Genomic DNA, 24,084 nt, shown 5'->3' with positions numbered 1-24,084 from the left:
GGAAGCCACTCAACTGTCATGTGTTAGAAGCCTGACTGGCCTTGCAGTTCATAGTGCGACTCTACCCTCAACGTGCTGTGATGTGAGGCTTCCGAACTGCCGAGCAACTGGGTTCAGAAGTTAGATCTTACCTGGATGGTCCACTCAAATGTGACGACAGCTCATTATTCTTAAGGGTGTAGGTCAAGAACTGAAACTGGTCTGGGGATTTGCTGGATGCCTGCTTCTACTAGCGCAGCAATGACAGTGGAGGGCCAGGGTTTTGTGAGTGGGGAAGACTTGAGTATCTGTGACCTGCCAGCTCCACCCCATCCCTCCACTGGCCCAGCGGTGGCTGTCTGTCACATGCGGGTGTTTGGTCCAACCACACACCTCATGCCTGTCACCTATGTCATTTCCATGACTGAAACTCCCTTCCTTCTGGGCAGGCAAAGGAGCTAGTCTGCTATGGACTGACTGGACATTTGTGTCCCCCCAAATTCATACGGCATTCACAGAAGGCAGCTGTGGGAGGAGATGAGGTCTCGAGGCTGGAGGTCCCATGAACAGGATTCGTGCCCTTATTAACAAGGTGCCATCTACCAGGAGAGGATGCAGAGGAGATCCCGTCCGTGAACCAGTAAGTGGGTTCACCAGACACTGAGTCTACCCAGGCCTTGATCTTGGACTTCCATCCTCCAGGGCTATGAGAAATAAGTGTCTGTTGTTGATAAGCCACTCAGTTTATGGTACTTTGTTATATTAGCCCAAGCTAACTAGGACACCCAGGAATTGGGTGTGGACCTATAGGATCCTGCCCTGGGCTCAGTATTTTCTCTTGATCCTCGTATCTCTCCGTCTCAGTGAGCTTCTTCACGAAGCACTTCCTGGCTGTCCTAACAGATGTGCTTCTCACCTCTCCTTGGAGCCCCTGGGGTCCCCAGATTTGGTGTTTCTCACTTATTCACCCCCAGCACCAACAGCAAGATTTCACGGCAGGAATCAATGAATAGCTCCAGTCTGCACAGTAAGTCCCCTACATACAAACGAGTTCTGTTCTGAGAGTGCGTTCACAAGTCCAGTTTGTTCATAAGTCCAACAAAGTTAGCCTAGGTACCCAACTAACACAGTCAGCTATGTAGTATTGTACTGTACTAAGTTTATAATACTTTTCGTACAAATAATACATGAAAACAACGAACACAAAAAATAAAGAGAGCATTTTAATCTTACAGCACAGTACCTTGAATAGTATAGTAGTGCTGTACGGCAGCTGGCGTCGGGTGGACAGACAAGAAGAGTGACTGGAGGAGGGAGAGGAGGGGGGAGGTGGCAGAGCTGAAGGACTGTCCGCAATAGGAGACGGGGGCCAAGCTATCTTTTCACCTCAATTCACACTTTCAATTTTTCTCACTTCTGCTTCCATTGTTATCACTTAGCGCTTCTTAGCAGTACCAGCTATGTCCCCGCTGTTTTTAAGCTTGGTTCCAGACATCCCGGACTTGAAATAAAGATACTGTACTACTGTCTTCTATGTAGTACTTGTAAAGGACACAAAAGTACAGCCATTGTAGAGGATACACGCGTTTGACAATGGATGCCAGACACAGGACTAACTCCCATGACTGGACATTTGAATGCACGTTCACATCTTTGAACGTGCACAACTTGAAGGCTCAAACATAGGGGACTTACTGTATCTGCAGTTAACATCCTCATAGGCAGGCAATCAAACATCACCTTATAAGATGAATGAATGGACCCTTCATAAATCAGTTACTGCTCAGACCCACTTTCTTCTTGAAACAGTGTCTGTCCCAACTGCCCCTGACCTTGCTTCTTTGTAGGTTATATTACTCTAGGCTTCCCAGGTGGTGCAGTGGTCAAGAATCCACCTGCCAGTGTGGGAGACACAAGAGATGCTGGTTTGATCCCTGGGTTGGGAAGATCCCCTAGAGGAGGGCATGGCAACCCACTCCAGCATTCTTACCTAGAAAATTCCATGGACAGAGGAGCCTGGTGGGCTACAGTCTCTGGTGTTACAAAAGAGTTGGATGCGACTGAATGACTGAGCATATATGTACAGGTCAGACTCTAGTTGATGATGGATTTCAAAAAGAGTGGAGAGCAACATGCAATAAAAAGCAAATCCATTGCAAAATGGAGGGCCCATCTTGCATTAGATATTAGGCTTTCTGCAGCAGGTAGAAATGATCCTGGAGAACCACTAAATTGTTTGTAAAACCAACCTGACAACTGAAGTTGGGCAGAGCTGGATTAATTAATCACAGAAGATAAATCCAAGGAAAGTATCCAGACAGACGTTTCGAGGGAATTCTGTGAACATCACAGGACTAAGAAAGGCCATTGAGAAATCAAAATAGGCCCTCGAATGTTTTTGCAGAGATGACCTTCTTTGCTCCAGGAAGGCTGCTCTTCCCAAGTGTTCAGGGTCCCACCCTGGGCCCAGCTCAGAAGGGCTGCCTGTTTTTGGGTGTGCCAGAATATTCGTTAAGATTTTATGGAAAACCCCAAGTGAACTTTTTGGCCAAACTGATATGTGCGCCGCCCCCCTTATGGCAGAAAGTGAAGAGGAACTAAAAAGCCTTTTGATGAAAGTGAAAGAGGACAGTGAAAAAGTTGGCTTGAAGCTCAACATTCAGAAAACAAAGATCATGGCATCTGGTCCCATCACTTCATGGGAAATAGATGGGGAAACAATGGAAACAGTGTCAGACTTTATTTTGGGGGGCTCCAAAATCACTGCGGATGCTGATTTCAGTCATGAAATTAAAAGACGCTTACTCCTTAGAAAGAAAGTTATGACCAACGTAGAGAGCATATTAAAAAGCAGAGATATTACTTTGTCAACAAAGGTCCGTCTAGTCAAGGCTATGGTTTTTCCAGTGGTCATGTATGGATGTGAGAGTTGGACTGTGAAGAAAGCTGATCGCCGAAGAATTGATGCTTTTAAACTGTGGTGTTGGAGAAGACTCTTGAGAGTCCCTTGGACTGCAAGGAGATCCAACCAGTCCATTCTAAAGGAGATCAGTCCTGGGTGTTCACTGGAAGGACTGATGCTGAGGCTGAAACTCCAATACTTTGGCCACCTCATGCAACGAGTTGACTCACTGGAAAAGAGTCTGATGCTAGGAGGGATTGGGGGTGGGAGGAGACAGGGACGACAGAGAATGAGATGGCTGGATGGCATCACCGACTTGATGGAAGTGAGTTTGAGTGAACTCTGGGAGTTGGTGATGGACAGGGAGGCCTGGCGTGCTGTGATTAATGGAGTCGCAAAGAGTTGGACACGACTGAGCGACTGAACTGAACTGAATATGTGCGCTCCAGCCAAGATGAGCATGATGCTACTCTATGGAGGTGACCCTTAACAGCTGTTGGATCCAAATCGATAGTGTGATGGGACGACCCCACAGACTCATCCATTTCATCCTATCGCTATGGTTTCCCTGGAGGGAGTAGGTGGGGGAGGGCTGGAAAGGGGAGCACCCCTCCTCCTGTTACCACTGGGAAGTCAGGGGGGAAGGTGGCGTTTCCCTAGCAGACAGAGGTGTCCAGAACCCCAAACTGTATCCACAAGGGAACTTCATGTCTTCTACAGTCATATATATAAAAAAAAAAAAACGAGGGACTTCCCTGGTGATCCAGTGGTTCCCAGTGCAGGGGGCCAGGTTCCATACCTAGCCCAGGAACTAGATCCCACATGCTGCAACTAAGACATGGCACAGCCAAATAAATAACGTGTGTGTGTGCGTGTGCGTATGCACATGTGCATGCGTGTGTGTGTGTGTCCATGATCAGCCGTGTCCGGCTCTCTGCGACCCCATGGACTGTAGCCTACCAGGCTCCTCTGTCCATGGGATATTTCCAGGCTAGACTACTGGAGCAGGTTGCCATTTCCTTCTCCAGAGGGTCTTCCTGACCTAGGAACTGAATCCCCATTTCTTACATCTCCTGCATTGGCATGCAGATTCTTTACCACTAGCGCCACCTGGGAAGCCCATAAATAGATACATACCTAAATAAATATTTTTAAAAAAAAAACGAAGATGAAAAGAAAAAATGAGAGTGAGAGAACAATTGTGAGAATGCTACAGGCACCCCCTTTCTCTGCTCCTCTCAGTGAGCACATGTTCAGGAGTCGGTGGCCCCAGAAAGACAGACCTTCCCGCCCCCTAGGATGCTCCCATTGGTCCCTGTCTGTAGGATGAGTCTCTTACAGATGCAAGCATTAAATATGTCCAACAACACAGCCCCTAAACAGAATCAGAGTTCCCTCTCCCTCCCCGTCCACCTCTTTCTGTCTCACACACACATGCACGGCTCATGCGTGTACTTCCTGCTTCCCAGCTGATCCAAGGGTGCTCCAGGACAGTACTGGCTGTCTGCAGCTCCCCTCCCGCTCCCCACTCCCGCCCCTCCACTTGCACAGGGTGACATCCTGGTGTCCCCTCCCTCGAGGGGACCCCTCCGGGAAAGACGGCTCACCTGCAGGCAGCGTGGAGAACTCCACGAAGGCCTCCTTCCTCTCCCTCTGCTCCAGGGGTAGCTGCCAGGGCATCTGATGGGGCTTGGCCAGGACCTTCACCTTGTAAGCCATGTTGGGCCTGAGGTTGCAGAACTGGTACTTGTACCTGGCAGCCCTGACGACATCCAACTCCTGCTCGTTGAGGAAGATGACGTGGCTGTAGTTGCTGTTGGTGGGCAGCCAGGACAGCTGGGCAGAAATCTGGGTGATGTTGTCCACGCGCAGGTGGGAGGGAGCCACCACCACGTCCTTGCCCACCAGCAGCGTGCAGCGCAGCTCGTCTGAGCTGCCCCGGCTGGTGACGCACTGCACGGAGATGCGGTAGGTGCAGGCCGCCATGTTCAGCTTCTCCACCAGGGCCTTGGTCCTGCTGCCCAGCGCCAGGCTCAGGCGCGTCTCCGCGTCCACCAGCACGTTGTAGCTGCTCACGGTCCCCCAGCCCGGGGGCACTGCCGGGGGCTCCCAGCCCACAATGACACTTTTGGCGAGTTGTTTGATGAGGGTGATTTTCCGAGGGTAAGGCACGATGTCTTCTCCGATGTCATCGATGTTCACGTCCAGCGTCCCCGCCCCGTGGTCGGTGAGGCCGGAGTCCGTGAGCGTCGGAGAGTGGAGGTCCAGAATGTTCTCCCCCTCCGAGCCGACGCCTGCGTGGTTGATGAAGTTCTGATCCTGGTCGTTCCCCAGCGTGCTGGCCAGTCGAGACTCATTGTCCTGGATGAAATCCACAAAGTTGGAGGGCACCAGGCCCCGCTGCCCGTCCAGAAGCTCGCCTGTGGGGCCAGGGACAGGGTTAACGCCCGACCGTCCCATGGGGGCCCCCAAGGTCCTGCTGTGGAGTCTGCACCTCCCCCCGAGGGGACCATACAACGGGGTTATTCGGCCATAAAGAGGAACAAAGTTGGGTCATTTGTAGTGATGTGGATGGACCCTGAGTTTGTCATTCAGAGTGAAATAAGTCAAAAAGAGAAAAACAAATAATGCCTCAGTGCATGTCTGTGGAATGGAGGGAAATGGTACTGATGAAGCTGTCTGCAGGGCAGGAATAGAGATGCAGACGCAGAAGACAGACTTGTGGACACAGCGGGGGAAGGCGAGGGTGGGACGAATTGTCGGAGGACAGGACCTTTGTTCCCCGCTAGTCCGAGAGCAACATCTGGCACACAGTAGGTGTTCAGTAAATGTTTATTGGAAGAATGAACAGCATGTAAAATATGTGGGTTCAGAGGCTAAAAAGATTTACACATCTTACTCTGATTTTTGATTGTATGATGACACAAATGGCAATTAAAAGGTGACTTTCCCCCTCCTTGGAAAGCAGTATGTCCATCTTTGCAAAATTACCCAAACGTGTCCATTTGGTGGGAAACAGAGACGATCTATGTGGTGCCAGAGCCACCCGTTGGCTGAGTGGCCAAAAAATGCCACCAAACTAGCTCTCGCGGCCACAGGCGATCCCAGCGGGGATCACTTTTTGTTTCAGGAAATGGTCTCATTTCTGTGTGTTCTCTTTATTCACGGGGCATGAGAGCCCGCTGAGAGCAGAGCCCTGGAAAACCGTGAAGTGTTTTGAAGATCTTCAAAGATGACACAGTTTGGATAATCTCAAAATACCAGCAGGCAAGGGCTGTTTGTTTCCCTGATTTGTCACAGAAAAGGCTTGACTAGGGGTCCAGGGGTCTGGGAGGCTCGGAGTGTATGAAACGAACAGTGGGTTCTGCTCCCAATAGACCCTCCCCCACTGCAGGGGATGTGTGATGGGCCCAGGAGAGGGAGGCTGACCGCTAAACTGGTCCTGATTCTCCCAGAATCAGTGAGGGTCGGCATCTGCTCCTGTCCTCAGCTGGGGAGCAAGGCGGGCAGGCCTTGAGATGTCAATCTTTGCCTTGAGGATGCTCTGAAAACACAGCCTCATTCGACACAGGGGAAGAAGGAAGAGGGGTATGGGAGTGATGGCAAGTCCTATGTACCAGCCCCCACTTCAGACCCCACACCTTCTTCCTTATTTATCCTCACAGCCACCCCTCAAGCTGGGAACTGTGACCCTCTATCTGCACAGTGAGGGGAGATACTTCTCCTCTGTCACGTGGACACAGCACTGAGCCGAGTCGCCTGCCTTTAACGCAGCCTCCGGCAAGTCTACAAGGACACAGTGCTGGTGCAAATATTCTAGGGAATTTCAGCGAGGGTTTTCCGGCAGCCACCCTGGGCACACAACTCTGCCCCGGTGTGCACCTTGGTGATGGCAACGTGAATTTATATTAAGAGCTCAAACTGTTTGGCCACGAGTCCTGGTGAAATTTCTCGGGTGGTCCAGTCACAGCCATGCCTCTGTTCCCCTGGTAGCAAACAGAAAGCAAGAATTTCAAGGAGCTCAGATTCTAGCATCTTCCCAGACAGAAAACCAGCTGGGACTGGGCTGCTGACCTCAGTGGAGGCCACCAGACCTCAGGCCAAGACATTAACACCAAGAGACAAGAGTGTGGCCGAAAGCTCCAAGGAAACTGCGTGAGGTCATGAAAGAGAAGTCGATTTGTTTAGTAAGAAATAGTTTTTTTTTTTCTGTTCAGAGGAAACCAAGACTCTTCTATTAGGGCAACAGAAAAGTTTAGGGAACCGAGAAATCTGGACTTAGAAAGCTGCCGGGGATGTTACATGCTCATCCTCTAGCTACAAAAGTGACCAAGAGTATGAGTTTTGGGTGGAGGAATTTGAGATTCCTGATTTTACACTGTGGCAGGTGCCCGTGAAGGAAGTGGTTAGGGAGGAGGTGAGGCCAGACCACCCAAAGTTAACAATAGAGCCTGAAGGTCAACGGGAGCACTGTTAACCAGGTGAGGTCACCTGAAAGGCACCTTGGCCCTGCTGTGGAGAAGGTACTGGGCAGTAAGACGGGGACAGCGTGGAGAGACACTTGTCTGTCAGCTCACGTGTCTGCAGTAGCTCCTGGGAAGCTCAGTGGACGTGACCGTGAGATGGTGTCCACTCCGTGTCAGAGAGTTGCTTGGGGTTAAAAATAGGAAACCCCACTCAGTCAACCAAAAGGGGAACAGACACCTCATGATTCTGGAGGGCAGGAGGGTCAGAGAGGAGACTGGGGCAGCCAGAAGTGATGGGGGCCCGGCCCTGACCTGGCTTGCATGTGCCCACCGCCCACCAGGCTCTCACTGACCTTCATAGAAGCCATCCTCATCCATGTCTCCATAGACGTAGAGATACTTCCCTGCTGTGAGGGGCAGCTCAGCCTCCGGGTTCTCATTGGGTCCATCAAAGGGGTTATAACTAGAAGGAGAGACAAACCCACTAGGTATAGGCTCTGGGTGGAGACTGACACCAGCCCATCCCTTCCAGAGCACGGAGACCTCCTGTCTGCTGTCACCTGGATATTTTGTGTTTCTTTCTTTTTAAATTTTTTTTTCTTTTGCCTGTATGTTTTAGACCCATACAATGGTTTGGTACCTGTGAGTTGTCTGTGCTCTGAAAACTCAGACCACTAATGTCTCGGCTCACACAGATGTAAAGCTAAATGGCAATTCTGCGACAAAGCTGTACACACTCAGAGTCATTCGTATAAGATGTCATTTGTGTGTGTGTGCACAGGTGCTCAGTGTGGAATCATATAATTCCAAATTATACGGTGACTCCCTGGACTGCAGCCCACCAGGCTCTTCTGTCCATGGAATTTTCCAGGCAAGAATACTGGAGTGAGTCGCCATTTTCCTTCTCCAGGATCTTCCCAATTCAGGGATCAAACCCATGGCCCTTGTGTCTCCTGCATTGGCAGATGAATTCTTTACCACTAGCGCCACCTGGAAAGCCCAGAAGATGTTTAAATGATTCCAAATTATATGTTTAAATAAACTTCAAATTGGTAAGCAAATTTAAAAGCTACTAAGGGCTTCCCTGGTGGCTCAGAGGTTAAAGCGTCTGCCTCCAATGCGGGAGACCCGGGTTCGATCCCTGGGTCGGGAAGATCCCCTGGAGAAGGAAATGGTAACCCACTCCAGTATTCTTGCCTGGAGAATCCCATGGACAGAGAAGCCTGGTAGGCTACAGTCCACGGGGTTGCAAAAAGTCGGACACGACTGAGCGACTTCACTTTCACTTTTCAAGGACTTCCCTGGTGGTCCAGTGGCTAAGACTCCAGGCTCCCAGTGCAGGAGGCCTGAGTTCAATCCCTGGTCAGGAAACCAGGTCCTACATGCTGCAACTAACACTGGCACAGGCAAATTAAAAAAAATAAAAACAAATAATTAACTCTATAACGTTTCAGTACATTTTATTGAGGGAAGGTAGAATTGTATGACATATCCTATTCAGTTATCTGTTTATCTTTTACACTTTGTAATATGACATGATTATCTTTTCCCTCATGAAAGACTCTATCGTATCCATTTTAATGGTTGTATAATATTCCACTGGATAGACTAACATGCTTTAATTGATCCCATGTTGGGCATGGATATCTCTTCAAACGTTTGACTGATATAATTAGTGCTACATCCAATGTCCTTATCAACATATCTTTGCTCACTTGCCCACTTTCTTCCTAAAGATGAGTCCCCAGGAAGCATACTTGTTTGGCAAAGTCATGCACATTTTAAAGGTCTTGGGTATGTTCAGCCAAAATATACTGAAAATGATGCACATTTTATCTTCTCCTCTCCACCGGGACTATAAAAATGCCCATCTTTTCAAGTCCTCAAGATATTGGAATTAACATTTTTAAAAAAATCACCTCCAACTTGAAAAAGAACTTGTGAGATGAATTTTTAATTTTCTAATTAAAAGATTGATTAATTAAAATAACAGGAAAGGCCTCACCAAGAAAAAGAAAATGTGACATGACTGATCATGGCAGATGATTGGGTAAACAAAAGAACAGAGTTTGACTCATTGTCCTGTCACACAAGGGGTGAAGCCCCTAGGGCCACCCAGGGACAGTGTGCCCTTGAAGGATTCGGGATGGAGAAAATAGAATAAGGCTTCTGTGGTTTTGCTAAGATGGGCATCTTAAGAAAGAATTTCAGTGACTCCAGATTCTGGCATCTTCCAAGACACAAAAAAGCACTAAAATCATTAACTTGAGAAATGTGTTCTTTGTGATCAGTAGGGCTTCCCTGGTGGCTCAGAGGGTAAAGCATCTGCCCGCAATGCGGGAAACCGGGTTCGATCCCTGGGTCAGAAAGATCCTCAGAGAAGGAAATGGCAACCAACTCCGGTACTCTTGCCTGAAAAATCCCATGGACAGAGAAGCCTGGTGGGCTACAGTCCAGGGGGTCACAAAGACCCCAGTAACATGGGGTCACAGTCGGACACGACTGAGCTACTTCACTTTCACTTTCAGTACTATTTTAGTGCTTGACTACATGAATTTCCCAGCCAAAAAAATTCATATATATCCTGGTTCCTCCCCTAACTCTTCAGAGTAGTTCCTCAGAGCTACCAAGGGCTGTCTCCGAAGCCACAGTCCTTGTGATGCCCTGAATAGAATGCAACTCACAGCCTTTATGTCATGCATTTTTGTCTTCAGTCAGCAGTAGTCTTTCGCTGTAACTAATCATGGTGATGTGATGATGTTTACACACCAGCAGTCCCGTGAGTTACCAGCACTTTCTTCTCCATGTTTTATTTGATCCCCAAAAGGAGTATGTCAAGGTTGTATATTGTCACCCTGCTTATTTAACTTATATGCAGAGTACATCATGAGGAACGCTGGGCTGGAAGAAGCACAAGCTGGAATCAAGATTGCTGGGAGAAATATCAGTAACCTCAAATATGCAGATGACACCACCCTTATGGCAGAAAGTGAAGAGGAACTCAAAGGCCTATTGATGAAAGTGAAAGAGGAGAGTGAAAAGGTTGGCTTGAAGCTCAACATTCAGAAAACGAAGATCATGGCATCTGGTCCCATCACTTCTTGGGAAATAGATGGGGAAACAGTCAAAACAGTGTCAGACTTTATTTTTTTGGGCTCCAAAATCACTGCGGATGCTGATTGCAGCCATGAAATTAAAAGACGCTTACTCCTTGGAAGGAAAGTTATGACCAGCCTAGATAGCATATTAAAAAGCAGAGACATTACTTTGCCAACCAAGGTCCGTCTAGTCAAGGCTATGGTTTTTCCCGTGGTCATGTATGGATGTGAGAGTTGGACTGTGAAGAAAGCTGATCGCCGAAGAATTGATGCTTTTGAACTGTGGTGCTGGAGAAGACTCTTGAGAGTCCCTTGGACTGCAAGGAGATCCAACCAGTCCATTCTAGAGGAAATCAATCCTGGGTGTTCATTGGAAGGACTTATGCTAAAGCTGAAACTCCAATACTTTGGCCACCTCATGTGACGAGTTGACTCACTGGAAAAGATTCTGATGCTGGGAGCGATTAGGGGTAGGAGGAGACGGGGACGACAGAGAATGAGGTGGCTGGATGGCATCACCGACTCGATGGACGTGAGTTTGAGTGAACTCCGGGAGTTGGTGATGGACAGGGAGGCCTGGCATGCTGTGGTTCATGGGGTCGCTAAGAGTCAGACACGACTGAGCGACTGAACTGAACTGAACTGAACTGAATGCCCAGTGAGGAATGCAGAGATGATATTAATATCATTATTCCCAAAGTTCATGGCCAGTTGTGATGACTTATCCAAAGTCATAAGCTCATTAAGAGGTAGGTGTGGAACCAGAGGGCTTCCCAGGTGGATAGTGGGTCAAGAACCCACCTGCCAGTGCAGGAGACATGAAACATGTGTGGGGAAGAACCCCTGGAGGAGGGCATGGCAACCCACTCCACTATTCTTGCCTGGAGAATCCCATGGACAGTGTAGCCTGGCGGGCTACAGTCCACAGGGTCGCAAAGAGCCGGACATGACCAAAGTGACTGAGGTGGCAGGCAGCTGGAACCAGAATGAAGGCCTCCTGATCTTCATCCTGTGAGGTTTAAACTACACCATGCCACCCTTTCCCTTGGAGCCCAGAGGTCCAGGAACTTGTCCAGTGCTCTGAGGGTTTTCCTGTGTCAGTAACTTCCCTGGGGCATTTGCATCAGGAAGACAGCACAGTTTACAATGTGGTCCATCTGGTTGAGGGTGGGGTGGGGTGGTAAATACACCACCAGGAAAACACAGAGGATGGAAATGGAGCTTGCTGAGCACCCTGGTCCTGGCTGGTGACCTCGTGCTGGAAGCACACTGGTTGACCACATGTGCTTTCTCTTTGCCTGGTTTCACTCTGGCTGTGAATCCAGGCTCTGGGTGCCTTAGCTCTTGGGCACCTTCCCCAGCACAAGGTCTCATCTCCCCAGGAAAGTGGAGGGGGTTGAGTCTGGTGGGCTGTGGCCCATGCATCCTTGAGAGACCAGGCTCATTGCTGGGAAGGGAAACAAAACTGGCGAGGAAAACAAACCTGGAAGCCAGCTCAGCATCCCGGCCATGACTCCAGCTCACTGGCCTGGGGAGTGTGTTGTGCTGAGCAGCTGTGCTCAGCCCGGCTCCACACACACACAGGAAGAACCATCCTCCAATCAGACATGGGGTAGGTGTGAGCCCTCCTTCCCAGGTCCCCAGACTCGTGTCCTCAAAGCTCTCCCCAGCACTGTGGCAATGTCCCCACAGACCACGTGAAGGATGCTCATGGGTGCAGTCAGCATTCAGATGGGGGACCCTCCTCAGGGGCTGTCTGGCATCCTCAGGCTTCTCCATAAGCTTCCATCATCTGAATGTCAGAAGTGGGTGTGTACTGGTAAAATTAGTAAACCAGCAGAAAATAATTTACTGATCAGCAGATCAGTTATTCGAGATGATTATCACTGGAGGAAGCAAAAGGCTTTGAAGGTATATGGATAGCTCACCCCTTACCACCTCTGCTTGAACAAAGTCTAAGCATCTCATGCGGGAGGCATCCCCACCATTGGTGATAGCTCCTGAAGTCTGATTTCTGAGCAGTTCTGTGCACAGCCCTGAGGTGGGACTCTGGTGCCTGATGCCAACTAAGAGGGCAGCGGTGTCTGCCCTGCCTGCCCTGGCCAGCCCGGCCTGCAGAGGGTCACTGGAGTGTCTAGGAAGACAAAAGCCTGGCTTTACTGAGCATAAAGTACTGGAAGTCTGACTTCTGTATCTGCTTTTTGTGACCATTTGATTCACTCGTGTCTGTACGCATGGCTGACTTTGGGTGGAGGCTTGTTGCATTATAACCAGGCAGGGAAGTTGCGGCCAGGTGGCTAACCCTCACCGATCTCAAAGTTTTCGGTGGTGACCACCAGGAATCTGAGAGTCATCCATGACCAGGATGGCTCACGTTAGTGGACACAGACACACAGGTCCTCCAATGAGAGCTCAGCTCCTGGGCTGTGATGGCTGCGTGATGAGGCCCAGGTACTGGACAGACAGGGAAGATGCTGGAAAGGCACTGAGCAGGGTATTCTGGGCAAGGGTAACACTTTTTGAGTTTCAGCTTGCTGCCTGTTATGGGGTGAATCACATCCCCCAAAAAAAGATGTTCGGATCCTACGTCCTGGCCCCTGTGGAGGTGAGGTTATTTGGAAATAGGGTCTTTGCAGGTGTGATCAAGTTGGGATGGGGTCGTACTAGAGTAGGGAGGGCCCTAAGCCAATGGCAGGGGTCCTTGTAAAAGGAGGAGGGAACACTCAGAGGCAGAGGGAAAGAGTGCATACGCGGATGGGGCAGAGTGGAGTGGGTCATCTAAGCTGAGGAACCTCACGGATGCTGACAGCCAGCTGGGAGAGGCAGGATGGTCCTCCTCTGAGGGTCTCAGAGAGCACAGTCCCACTCACACCTCAACTCCCCACCTCTGGCTTCCAGAACTGGGAGAGAATGGATTTCTATGATTTTAAGCCACCCAATCGGTGATAGTTTTGAATGGCAACTCTGGGAAACTAACACACTATCCAAACTCTTTCTATCAGAACAGAGAAACTCTTTGTTTTGTTCAGTCACTAAGTCACGTCCAGCTCTTTGCGACCCTATGGACTGCAGTACGCCAGGTTTCTCTGTCCTTCACTATCTCCTGGAGTTTGCTCAGACTCACGTCCATTGAGTTGATGATGCCATCCAACCACCTCATCCTCTGTCTCCCCCTTCTTCTCTTGCCCTCAATCTTTCCCAGCATCAAGGTCTTTTCCAGTGAGTTGGCTTTTCTCATCAGGAGGTCAAAGTATTGGAGCTTCAGCTTCAGCATCAGCCCTTCCAATAAGTATCCAGGGTTGATTTCCTTTAGGATTGACTGGCTTGATCTCCTTGCAGTCCAGGGACTCTCAAGAGTCTTCTCCAACACAACAATTGAAAGTATCAATTCTTCGGCGTTCAGCTTTCTTTGTGGACCAACTCTCATATTCATATATGACTACTGGAAAAACCACAGCTTTGACTATGTGGACCTTTGTTGGCAAAATGATGTCTCTGCTATTTAATACTCTGTCTAGGTTTGTCATAACTTTTTCCCCAAAGACAATCTCTTGGCATTCTCCAAAGCCTGGCTGAACTCCCACCTCTTCTCAGTGCCGGGGAAGGGACTTATCAGCTCATGGAGTGTCCTACCCATCACCCCACCTGTCCTGAGGCCGCCCACCTCACAGATGCTCAGAGGATGCAGAGAGGAGCATTGCTCTTACCTGTAGCGGGCGACACACAAGTGGACCTTCCCCGAGTACCTCTGCTTGGCGGTATTGGAATTTCGATCATTATCCATCTATTAAAGACAATGGATATACGGGTTATTGACGCCGAAGGCTTCACATTTCATGCTGGAAACACACAGGAAATTTCTTTCATGGTCTCCCCAGGGTTTTCAGCATCACATGGTGAGGACTCTGCCCACCATGAGATTCTGCCACACCTGGGTTCTCAGTTTGGGGCATGACCCAGAGACAGGGCAGGCTCCTGGGTCACACAGAGAACATTTATAAAGGACCCATTTCCCCCAATACTGTGTGATGTCACTTCTATGTGGAATCGAAGAACACAAATGAAGGTATATGCAGTACAGATAGATTCACAGACAAACTTGGGTTGTCAAAAGAGGGGAGGGATAAATTGGGTGTGGGGTTAACAGATACACCCTACTGTATACAGAATAGATGAACAACAAGGATACACTGTATAGCACAGGGAATTAGAATCATTATCTTGACATAATCTATACTGGAGTATAATCTACAACAATACTGAATCACCATGCTGTATACCTGAAACTGACATAATATTGTAAATCAACTAGGTGTGGTGTGTGCGTGCTAATCTTTGCAACTCTATGGACTGTAGCTTGCCAGGCTCCTCTGTCCATGGGAATTCTCCAGGCAAGAATACTGGAGTGGGTTGCCATGCCCTCCTCCAGGGGATCTTCCCAACCCAGGGATTGAACTCTCATCTCTTATGTCTCCTGCATCGGCAGGTGGGGTCTTTACCACTATTGCCACCAATATAATATTGTAAATCAAATATACATCAATATAAACAACAACAACAAAAAAACAAATAAAGAGCCACTTAAAAAAAGATCTAATCTTCTCTCATAGAGTGGTGAGCACTGTGATTTAAGGCCTGAGACAGTCACAGCTCCAGAGCCTGCCAGGCTCCTTGGAGGACGAAGTCAGCCCAAGCTCTGTGTCCTCAGCCCTCGAGGACTCCATACAGGAAGGGGAGTGCTCACACGTGGATGGTGCCTGGTGCCCCCTGGAATCCTGCGTGAAGGAGGTGACACAGAGCTCCTTTCTCCTGGTGACCCCTCCCCCTGCCTTACTCCTCTCTGCCTATGGGGGCTACAACCATCTTGGGGTTGGGGGAAGGTAGGACAGGGCCCCAGGCTGGAGGAGTGGGTGGTTTTTCTCCCAGGGGAGGGTGGGAGTGACTGTGACTTGTCATGTGTAGCCCCCTCCCCTAACCCCCCACCCCAGGAAAAAAAAGCCCGGGACTCCTGCCTGCTCCCTCCCCACAACACACTCCCACCCCGTCCCCTCTGTAGTGGGCTCCCCAGGAGTTAGGCCACGTCACTCCAGTCTCAGGGCCTTTTGGTGGTTTCCGCCTGGACCGAGCCAAAATTTGAGAGCTTGCTTGAGGTTTCAACTTGCCTCCCACCCTATCCCCCAGCTCCTCTCTGGCCTAGCAGGCTTCACCTGGGCTCCTGCTCATACAGACAGAACTCAAATGGTCCATGGCCAGTCTGAGAAGGGCTGCCCTCTCCTCTGCATCATCCCTGCTTGTTGGGTTCAAGACATTCACTGTTAGCTGACTTTTAGATGTTGACTTGTTTATGGTCATTCTGCCCATGACAGCAGGGGTTCCCTTGTCTGCAAACTGGGCCTTCACATCCTGGCATAGAGTAGGTGGTCAATGAAGATGGGTTAATGGGGGTGAAGGCAGGAGAAAGAGGAGAAGGAGGGAACTAGGGAGAGAGGGTGGGAGGGCCGCCCACAGCCACAGCCCACATCATGGGTAGCAGGGCAGCAGGCCGAGGCCAGGACAGGACTCACGTCTGATTCAAATCTGCATCTTGGGCCACCAGATCTTGACAGGAAGGTGGGCTTGACGGACAGAGGTTCCGGCTTGTCACCCGGGAGTGGGAGGGGCCGGATATATTCACCAATCACAGTGCGGCTTCCAAGGGCACTCTCCTGACCTGGACACCAACATTGGAATGATTTGAAAGAAGGCACAAAGGAAATAACCAAAGCACGCTGGTCATTTGCCTTCCCTGAGGGTCTTTCCTGCCTTTGAGCTTCATTTCAGAACCCACCCATCTCCCAGTCTTCACCTACACCCTCTGCTCTAGGCCGTCCATCTGGCAGCGTCCATTCCTGGCTACACTGATTGACTGGTTGAGATAGTGTGGCACGCAAGGTGGGAAGGTCCCATCAGAGAGACCTTCATGGGAGTCCTGGGCAAAGAGGCTCTCCTTTTCCCCAGCTTAAAACAGAAAGGAAATGAGATTTAGTAGTACAGCAGCCACACTGTCCCCAGGAGGAGGAAACTCCATCTGAGAATGGAGTCTGCTCACAGAAGGAGGAGCTGGAAGATGGAGAGGCAGGAATCAGGTCCGGATGGCATGGTTGGAGCCCTTGAATCCAACTGTGTGTTCATACACTAAGTTGTGTCCGACTCTTTGTGCCCCATGGACTGCCCCACACCAGGCTTCCCTGTCCTTCACTATCTCTGGGAGTTTTCTCAAATTCATCTCCATTGAATCGGTGATGCTATCTAACCTTCGCAGCTGTACCTGAAGCTAAGCCATATCTACTCTACATGATAAATAAATTCCTTTTTGCTCAGACGAGTATATGTCAGCTTTCCTGTCACTTATTATTAATAATACAACCTGAACAGTACTGACACACACAAAGTGGCCACATGGTCAGGTTTATGGCTGAAAAATACTTTTGATAAGCGATTCACTAGGACCAAGCAGATCTCTACCCATCCTGTCCTGGTGGGGTTGCTGGGCCCTGTCCCAGGCACAGTGGGGGAGAGGTGGGGCGGGCAGGGGAGAATCGAGTCTGTTGATCACGGCTGGCCCAGACTGTCAGATTGAAGTCAGGAGTGTATTTTTAGGATCAGACATGAATTACAGAAGTAACCTTTTCCCCCTCCCCGAGTTCTCGCCGCCCAGTGGGCTGCTGACACCATTCGCTGGCTTTGTCTAGCCTCTGGCTGTGGCTCTCCCATCATGGGGACTGCTTCACAGAGGAAGACGGCTCACTGAGCCCAAACCAGGAGGAACAAACACTGTAACAAGTGTTCCCATGAAGACTGCATGGAAGCCACCCCCTCAGGACCAGTATGATTAACAAGACAGTGGCAAAGCATCACTGCAGCAGAGAATTGATGCTGAAGTAGACCCCAGGCCCTGCAAGGAAGCCACACCCAAAGGAGCAGCAGCCTGGCCCTGGTCACTGCCCAGGATCCCTAATGCCCACAGCAGCGCTTGGCATTCAGCAGGTGCAAAGTCCATATTTACTCAGTGAATGGACTCTCAAATCCTACACCCTCAGGAAGTCAGCTAAGGACACGGCCTGGTGCTTCAGTGCTGCAGTGGAAGGGTGTCACTCTGACATGGGACTCATCCAGGTCAACGACCTGTGAGTGGAAGTGACGTGTCCTACTTTGGGGTGGAAGCCCTTTTGAGCCAGTGTCTAATTTGTTACGCTTCCTTTCCCTGGAGATGGAACGTTCCAGACAGAGGAGGCTCAGCATTCCCGAGTGAAGACAGTGTGGAACCCATTCCCTGATCCAGTCTGAGGTGGACGTGGAGCAGGATCAAAAGAGAGAGAGACTTGTGCTGTTTTAAGCCCCTGAGATCTGGGGATGTTTGTTACTGCAGCTGAACCTAGCCTGTCCTGACTGATACACTGCTGCTGGGAGTGGCAAGTGGTGACATCACCAGCAAAGGTGAAATGACTAGAGTTGCCTCCTATTTACATTTTACTTAAACAAATCCAGTTCTCCAGAGAAAAATAATCTGATGCCTATGGCATGTTTTACCTTCCCTTCTGCTCTTTGAATGAATGTGAGATTAGACACAAAATCATGCTGTGCCCTCAGCTGCGCATTCCTTTGAGATCCGCGTGCCTCAGGATACATATTTTTTGGAAAATATGGCCACTGAGCCCAAACCATGACTTTATCCGGTGTTTCACCAAAACTCAGCTCCAATACTGGAAGGAAACTGGCGATGGAGGGGTGGCCCTGGGAGATGGCATGCCCCCTTCCTAGTAGATGTCCAGGGATAATTCTGTTCCTGTGTGGTTCCCGCCTTGCTGGTTGCAGGTGTGAGTACTGCACAGAAGGTGAGCCCCGACCCCACCAGGGGCTCACAATCAAGTGGTCCTGTCCTCCTCACCCTCGGGCTGACCCAGCCTCAGGCAGGAGGCCCCGGACAGGACAGCACACCTGCCTGGTCCTGCTCTGATTCTGCACTGGCCCTGCCCACTCCTTCCGTCCCCAACCCTCCCTTCCTGCATAAGGACAGGCCAGCCCAGCAGGGAGTTTCCTCATTACCCTCACTCTTAAAGTGGCCCCTGCCGTCTGCCAACAAAGAACGACCTTGAGGAGGACTTCAGGGTTGCACAAGGAAGCCCCCTTGCAGGCATCCCTCCCATGGCCAGGGATACCAGAAGAGCAAGGATGCTCTAAGGATGCTGCCAAGCATGCCTGGCTAAAGAGCTGGTCATTTGAGCACGATGGCTCTTCCAAATGGCTAAACAGAAGCCTTGGTGCAAACCTACTCGTGTACCAGGATCTAGAACTCCCTTCATAGAGACACAGACCTGTTTCGGTTTTGTTTGTTTTATTCTTAGTCAGCATCCATTTTCCTCCGTCACAAATCAGATTGGCTTTTCCAGATCAATCTGGACGCCAAATGACTCAGGTCAATCACTGCTCCCCATCCAGTGATCCATAAGCTTGCCCTGGATCTTGCCTTGGACTAACACGGTCTCATGCTGTGCAGAAAGGAATTCACATGGAGGGAAGCCTGAGGCTGCTACTTTAAGAAGGGTCTGCTGACAAGTCAGGCTGGGCTGCGACCGGGAATGCAGCTTCTAAACCTCTCCCTACACCAGTGGGACATGCTCCCTAGGTGACAGGGGCATTTCCCTGTAACTAGACTGTGGGCCCAACCTGGTTTGTGCTGAGTACCTGCCTAGCTCGGGCAGTCTGGAATTCTGGCGTGTGCTGGGCAGAGGTGCCCACATGACCAGTGCCCAGCAGACCCTGCATGCTGTACCTGCTCGGTGTCCTTGGACATCATCACTGCATGCATATAGCTGCGTTTTCTTGTTGTTGTTGTTGCACAGTGGGGACTCCAGGTGGTCTTCCTGGAGGAGGAGGGCACAGGATGCCTGCACGTGGATTCTTCAGACCCCCCATCTCTTTTCCCTCAGGACCTACTCTGTGCTCGTCCTGTGTTTATGTAACAGGTCTGAGCCAGGAGGACAACTCTTTACTGAGTCCTGGACTAATCAACCAGGCTGGGGACCTGGGAACCCCGAAAATTGTATGTGACTGAGCTCATGTGAGCCCTGAGCCACCAACCTTCCCATCCAGTGGGGACTGGAGAAGTTGTTTCACCCTCAGGGCTCATGGCTCAAATTCCATCTCCAGGAGGCAGTCTTCTCTGATCATCCTAAATGGCCCTGGGTCACCTGCTGTCTTGTCACCTGACCGCTCGTGTCTGTCTGAGTGAGCGGTTCCCTACTCACTCATCTGTCCCCCTGTGTCTTGTCTGTCCGCCTACCCAGAGGGGCTCCACATGGGGCCTTCCATCTGCGCAGCATCGCAGCCTCGGTACCTGAACATGGCCTGGGGAGTACCCTGTGCTCAGAACATGGTGGTGGTGGTGGGGGACCTCCCTCTCCCTGTCTTGTGTTTCATCACCTCTTTGCATTCTCCCAACACATGCACAGGATGGGAAGGGATCGGGAAGGAGGGATAAGCCAAGAAACATTGCTCATCAAGATACATGCTGTAGCACTTCATTTTAATAATAAAAAGCACCCAGAAGAACTTGTCCTGCTGTTGCTGCTGCTAAGTCGCTTCAGTCGTGTCCGACTCTGTGCAACCCCATAGACGGCAGCCCACCAGGCTCCCCTGTCCCTGGGATTCTCCAGGCAAGAACACTGGAGTGGGTTGCCATTTCCTTCTCCAATGCATGAAAGTGAAAAGGGAAAGTGAAGTCTCTCAGTCGTGTCCGACTTGTAGCGACCCCATGGACTGCAGCCTACCAGGCTCTTCCATCCATGAGATTTTCCAGGCAAGAGTACTGGAGAGGGGTGCCATTGCCTTCTCCAGAACTTATCCTATGTTCTGACAAAAACTAGGAGAAATCTGGACATTCCCTCCTTTTTGTGGAATTCAAAAGTGGGGTTCTGGCACACATGTCCCCTGAAAATAAAAAAGTCAACTGCTTTACAGGAGAAAACTGGGCCTGTGACTTGCTTAACCTTCAGTGGAGAGAAAGTTTCCTAACCGAGTAGGGTACTTCACTGTCTACACTGGGAACTCCCCCTGAGGTTACATTAAATGCCTCTGTGATGAAGAAGTGATCCCTCAGAACCACGCAGAGTGAAGTCTCCCCACTCTCCACTCTGCTTCCTGAACACAAATGTGATGGGAACGCATTAACAGTCACCGCTGGTACTACTGTTGCCTTTGTTGGAACAGAAGTTCCAAGTACATCACAATGTCATCAAGAGGCCGCTAGATGAGAAGGGAAAGAAGCAAAGCTGAGAAGCCCGCCTGGCAGATCCCAGTGCAGACCCAGAGCCAGGTCCCTGGGCCCAAGTCCCAGCTCACTGCTTGGCTGGGTGATCCCTCCAGGCACCTAGGCCAGTGTCAGGTGCAGAACAGGGCTCAGAGCAGGTGGGAGGCTACACTGATTCACACCCATCAAGGGTGGTGCATCGAGTATGCGTGGGAAATGCCGGCCGCCCCTGTACCATCCCAAGTTCTGCCACGCTGGTCACTCCCTCGGTGTTGTGAGAGGCTCTGTCACACACCCCTGGCTGTGCCCAGCTGTTCCCAGCTTGCCGGCTGCACCTTCTTCTCCATCACAGCTGGGGCAGGAGGGAGAGAGGGAGGAAGGGAGGGAGGCATTTACCTTTTCCAATGGAGGGAGCCAGTCCGTTCATGAACCTCGGGAAAGACTTGCCGGGGGACGAGGGGACGTCCAGGGAGGCCACGGTGCTGCCGCCCAGCAGGTCGATCTTGCCGGCGTGCTGGCGAAATTGCTCCAGATCCCGGGACAGCAGGCTGAACTGTTCACTCTGCGTCCGGCATTTCTCCTCCAGCTCCCGCACCTTGCACTGCGCGCGGAGACCCAGACACGCAGTTAGCAGGTGGCCTGGGCTTCTGGGGCCCCAGATGTCTGTGCACAAGTGTGTGTCTGTGCATATATGTGCGTTGCACATGTGTGCACAAGACTGAGTGTTGTGTGTGCATGTGTGGATGATAGCGTGTGTGTATGCACGTGAAAGAGTATGGCCTGAGTATGTTTGCACACATGTGTGCATGAGTGTGGTGGTGGGGCCTGCCTCCTGCCTCCACGCTAGAACGGTAGCTGAGCAAATCAAGCTTCCTGTTGGTTGGAAGCTTGGCCGTCGGCCAGGTTCTCTCGCAGGGCAAACGTGGGAAAGCACAGGTGCCAAGAAACCCTGCAAACACTCAGATCCCAGCCAACCGCGGATTGTTCTGGGCTCTGTGTGCAGCCCGGGCACTTTGTGGTTGGCACGCCTCACTGTAGCTGCTTGAAATTTGGAGCAGGAGGTGGTGAGAGCCCAGCTTTGGGGCGGCTCAGTTGCTAGCTCCACTGATGCGGTTTTCTGGTGGAGGCCTCTGCCCCTAAACTGCAGAACCCCAGGGCACCCTGCTTTAGCATTAAAAGGCATTGCTACCTGCTGGCTTGGGTTAGCAACATCACTGCCATCTGCAGACACTGGGGACATTTGGGAGGCGGAAGCATCCCTGGGTACACACGGCAGGGAGGGAACCATGGGCAGTACCCCCATGCACCCCCATCTTGGCCTGCTCCTGGCTCTCAGTTGGGTAGGCGTGATCCCGCCACTCTCCCCTTCCTTGGGAACCGAGATGTGCGCTCCCTACACTTCCTCCCCTGGTTGCAGAAGCAAAACTCTGTCTCCTGCAACAAGATTGCCCTGCACCGGCCCACAGCTGGGCGCCCACCTGAGAAGGGGCACATCGAGGGTCCACTTGGCCTCCTCCCCTGCTGTTCCCTTCGTGGCATCCTCCCCCCATTCTAGTAGCTCCCTGATTATTATTATTTCTCACGTCTCTCGGATCATTTAAGCACCAAGCTTATGCTTTCTGGTCCCCTGACACGTCCTCAATGCTTTGAATAATATTGGCACATCCGAGGTGTTCAATAAGCATTTGCTGAAGTGATGAAGTGAGAGGACCCCCTGATTTGCAGGCATCACGCTACTCATGGCAGTGGCTTGTTCCATCTGCGTGGTGGCCCTGCCTCGTCTCCCTTCCTTTGTGATAAATGGACAACTCCATCTGCCGTATTAATAGCTGCGCGCATCATCTGACTTCCTCCACTAAAGTATCGGCTCCATGAGGGCAGGAATTTCTGTCTCCTTCTTTCCCACTGTGTCCCCAGCACTCAGACTAGAGCTTGGTACCAAGTTGGGGCTTGAGAGATGTCTGGTTTCACGCAGGTGAGCAGACAGGGATGCGGACGGTGTAGAGCGATGCTGTCTTCCTCCTCCTTTTCCCTCCCCACTTCTCCCTCTCCCCTTCCACTGGTAGGAAGCGTTCAGCTCCTCAGGCCAGAGTGAAGTGCTATTTATGTCTGAAATCATGGAATTCTGAAAATAGACCTAACAAATCCCAAACCTATAATTAATTTCTTTGATTCATTAAAATAATTGGCAAGACTCTTTTAAAAGGCTGAAGGAGCCTGGGTGTGATGGCTGTCTCCACCGAGGAAGGCACGGAAGAGACACCGGGCTCCTCTGGGCACAGGGGTGGGCATGGAGCAATCTGCCTCCTGCCTGGGTCCCCCATCGCGAAGACGCAGCACCTGCCAGGAAGCAGGAACCCCAGGATGGCAACCTCACATGCCTCAAGGCCAAGAGCTCTGGTTCTTCTGGGCTCAGTCCTGAAGAAGAGACTTTCACTCCAAGGCTGAGCTTTTGTTCGAAGGTCCTCAGGTGGGAAAAAGCAGCTGCCAACAGCCTCGGGTTAGAAGGGCACTAGAAGAGCCCTGAGATCACCTGTTCATCCAGGCATGCCACCAGCTGCCATGGTAGCGTGTGTGTGGGGGTGTGGAAGGATACAACACTATTTAAATAGCCACACTGTCATCTTAATGTGCATGAGAAAAATGCAACTGGCCATCAGATCCCTCAGGTGTATGTAAAAATGACCTAACTCAAAAAACAGACTATTCATAGATGCAACTTTTGTGAAATAATAAAACTAAAGTGGTGGAGAGCTGATCAGTGGTTGTCAGGGTCTGGAGTTGGGGGAAGGGTCTGACTTTTAAGAAGTAACATTTCCCTGGTGGTCCAGTGGATAAGAATCCGCTGACCAATGCAGAGGACACGGGTTCGATCCCTGGTCCAGGAGGATTCCACATGCCATGGAGCAACTAAGCCTGTGAGCCACAATTATGGAGCCTGTGCTCTAGAGTCCATGATCTACAATAAAAGAAATCACCATAATGAGAGGCCTGTGCACGACAATGACGAGTAGCCCCCACTCACCACAACTAGAGAAAGCCTGCACACAGCAACGAAGACCCAGGGCAACCACACACACACAAAAAGGAATATGAAGGTGTGACTTTGGTGGGGCGGAGCCATCTGTACTCCTGATGGTGGTATGTGAATCTATATGCACCATCAAACCCCACGGAATTTATCAGCAGAGGAAGGACAGAGTGACTGTTTGGAGTTTGGCTTCTGACACTGGGCCCACATCAACTGCACGGTTTCAACGGTGTGCTCCAGTCGCCCACAATGCCATCCATGGGGAGCTGGGTGAAATTATGCAGCAACCATCTGTACTATTTTTGGAACTTCTTGTGAAT

The 24,084-nt window shown here is 50.7% G+C and overlaps 1 protein-coding gene across 2 annotated transcripts in view; it reads right to left on the bottom strand.

Moving 5' to 3' along the window:
• Positions 1-24,084, bottom strand: part of RIMBP2 (RIMS binding protein 2) — a 312,406-nt gene that overhangs the window by 40,386 nt on the left and 247,936 nt on the right. For both annotated transcript variants that reach the window (XM_088828097.1, XM_088828096.1), the window contains exons 6-10: positions 21,130-21,334; positions 16,010-16,155; positions 14,153-14,229; positions 7,701-7,810; positions 4,489-5,301 (exon numbers count right to left, since the gene is read on the bottom strand). In XM_088828097.1, coding sequence (XP_088684223.1) covers positions 4,489-5,301; positions 7,701-7,810; positions 14,153-14,229; positions 16,010-16,155; positions 21,130-21,334 — 1,351 coding nt within the window. The remainder of the gene's footprint in view (positions 1-4,488; positions 5,302-7,700; positions 7,811-14,152; positions 14,230-16,009; positions 16,156-21,129; positions 21,335-24,084) is intronic.

This window comes from Moschus berezovskii, chromosome 19, assembly GCF_049115385.1.
Source record: "Moschus berezovskii isolate FMDL1 chromosome 19, NW_MosBer_1.0, whole genome shotgun sequence".
NCBI classification, from domain to species: Eukaryota; Metazoa; Chordata; class Mammalia; order Artiodactyla; family Moschidae; genus Moschus; species Moschus berezovskii.
Note: the sequence above shows the minus strand (reverse complement) of the source record. Positions and strands in the feature narration are given on the sequence as shown.